At 35.1% G+C, this 2,673-nt stretch overlaps 1 protein-coding gene across 1 annotated transcript; it reads right to left on the bottom strand.

Annotated features, from left to right (window-relative positions):
* Nucleotides 1-330: 330 nt before the first annotated feature.
* On the bottom strand, nucleotides 331-1,855 carry LOC100184038 (ornithine decarboxylase antizyme). Its single transcript, XM_026835248.1, has one exon. The coding sequence runs from the start codon at nucleotides 1,757-1,759 to the stop codon at nucleotides 1,238-1,240; it is 522 nt and encodes a 173-aa protein (XP_026691049.1). The 5' UTR covers nucleotides 1,760-1,855; the 3' UTR covers nucleotides 331-1,237.
* Between the last annotated feature and the right edge of the window lie 818 nt (nucleotides 1,856-2,673).

Genomic DNA, 2,673 nt, shown 5'->3' with positions numbered 1-2,673 from the left:
CAGAACAACACTGAACACTAAGCTGCGCTGACATATTATGACATGTTTTCATAACAATATTTTAACTCAGCTGTTCCAACTTCTAACAATAATTTCATTTATTCTATATCTTCAAATTTGCCTTATATTTTCACCTTGGAAATTCACGGTGGCTATCTGCAAATGCCATGACTTTGCCACTGGACAGTAAGACTTATCACCCACCTAATGTAAACTGCAAAGGTTAGTGGCATTTGCCACGCACTACAAATGCTCTCAATACATTAAGGTGCCTCTTAATTTCAAGTATTTCAATCTATCTTAACATTCTGTTGACCAAGTAACTCCAAATTATTATAAGTCCACATTTTATTCATTCCAATTATTACCAGATTAACATTCATATACACCACAACCACAATAAAGATTGTTAGTAATACACAAAATAGCATTTGCTTTTTAAAATGGAGTTACTTTGTACCTTAAGTGAAAACAAAATAATTTGATTGTAATGGAGAAACATTCTAATATTTAAAATTTCATGAAAATTTATTTACGCATTGTTACAGATTACTTACCACACACAGTTATACTCTGAAAAAGTGAAAATATTTAACTTATATTAAACTTTTTAAAGAAACTATCTGCTACTATTACTATCACTATACAAACTGCTTTATGTAAAAAGTGTTAACAGTAAATATTATTGTAATAAATCAACTACTTCTATATTTAAATAATTATGTATTTTTAAATCTATCAGAATACAAGCAGCCACACCACGCGCTGAGATAATGCAAGTTTATGCAACAGTATCTCTAAATACCAAACCAAACATACAAATGCAGTACATACAGAAAAACTTTACTGATGTTTTCAAGTGTTGAAGTCAGTTAGGTGAATCCATAATTTCAGAATAATTCGAATTAATCAAACAGTTTGTGTAACTTTTTTGTTATCATTTCGTCTTAACTCTTAAGTAAACAGTTCTTTTTTGTGTTTTTAAAAACCTATGTACAAAATACAGTCACAAGGGCCAAACAGTTTCTGCATCACACACAACATATGCAAGTTAGAAGGGGGTATCCAGGAATTTAAGGGAGGTTTAATTAGGAAACATATTTTCAAATGGCACGTAAATAAGAGATGGACAGTGCAATAAAGCTCATTTATTTTATGCCATATTTTTCCTGAAAAGTTGTCTAGACCTGCTTAACCCTTGAACACGCCCCTGTTAGGTATTTATATACAGCATGAGTTAGTCAAGATCATAGCCGAGATATCGGAAGCCTTGTAAGTCGCTGGATTGTTTCAAAACTTTCATTGATGGATCATCTGGGTGGATGTGTTCGAAACCCATGAATCGGAACGCTTTGACCATATTTGGAAGATCTTGTGAGTTGGCATCAATACACACAACAACCTGTGAGACCTCAAGCTCCTCTTCAGCGTAATCCAGCAAAGCGACAAAGCTATCACGATTTACATTTATGGGGACATGGACGTACAACCGTTCGCCGATAGCGACAGTATCCCAACATACAACTGTTTTCTCGGTAATGTTACGAATGAAAGATTTCAGCTTGATTTCATGTCCTTGGTTGCTTACGCTTTTAAGTAGTTGGTTTGCAAACTTAAGGCTGCTGGAGTTACTGTGTTTATTGTTAAGGACGTCAGGAGCACTGCCGAGGCTCGGCCGCCTCCGGATCGTTGCCTTGTGATCCAGCCAAGAAAGAGGAGAGGATGGTAAAGTAGCCTGCTTTTTCCTCTTTTTCTTCATATCGGTAATTACTATTATTCTCAGTATGCATATCAATAAATAAACAATTTATCTTTGCTTGTGTGTTGTATGGCGTTGTTTAACTTCAGTTCTGAGAGAAAATTTAATTACAAACTTTGGTACATTTTACATAGACAGCACACAGTTAAAAGGTAAACTCTATTTATGGCTATACAAACCGATATTGTCACAAATGGACCTGTCTATATTAAACATACATTTATTTATAACTCAGTTACTCATAAACCGAAAATTTGTTCTGTACGCAAATACCTTATACATTAATTTTGTAATGTAAACTAAGTAGGCATGACAGTATAGTTTAAAAAACGCACATTATAACAAACAAACTAACACCTTTGAATTGATACGTTCGTATAAGTCATACAGCAACGTTCGTGTTTATTAATTTGTAAACTAACTTTCCAGCTACTTATACTATTGCGTATTCTAGCTGGAAACAACTTGCCAACACACGTTCCACAAAATGACAGTGAAAACAACACGACAGTTGACTATCACTATCCGGAAATTGACCGTACGTGACGTTTTGTTGCTTCTGCATGCAATTGCACAATTAACGTCACGTGACCGATCAGCTGACACGAAGATGCGTAATAAATTTTCCTTGTCTATACTGTCACCTTGCGGTAACATATTTTAAGCAAAGATATCGTAGTTGGCATGCTTCTTAATAAATACACATTTTACCCGTTTATTAAACCCGAAAGTAATTTATACAATACTATGAACCAGTGGCGCATTTACATCGCTTGTAAATAGTGAACGACATAGGACCTGAGGTTTAGGCCTAACTTGGTCTATTACCCCACATTTTTTGTCGGGCCCGTATTCTTTGCCTTACCACGACACTGGAAACTGAAAATCACACAAAACAATCTCCGGCGCCGTGG

Source organism: Ciona intestinalis, chromosome 7, assembly GCF_000224145.3.
Source record: "Ciona intestinalis chromosome 7, KH, whole genome shotgun sequence".
Lineage (NCBI taxonomy): Eukaryota > Metazoa > Chordata > Ascidiacea > Phlebobranchia > Cionidae > Ciona > Ciona intestinalis.
The sequence above is the reverse complement of the archived record's forward strand: the minus strand, read 5'-3'. Positions and strand labels throughout refer to the sequence as shown.

What these genes read in the sequence shown, in the direction of transcription:
- LOC100184038 (XM_026835248.1), bottom strand. Translation starts at nt 1,759, where the DNA reads ATGAAGAAAAAGAGGAAAAAGCAGGCTACTTTACCATCCTCTCCTCTT.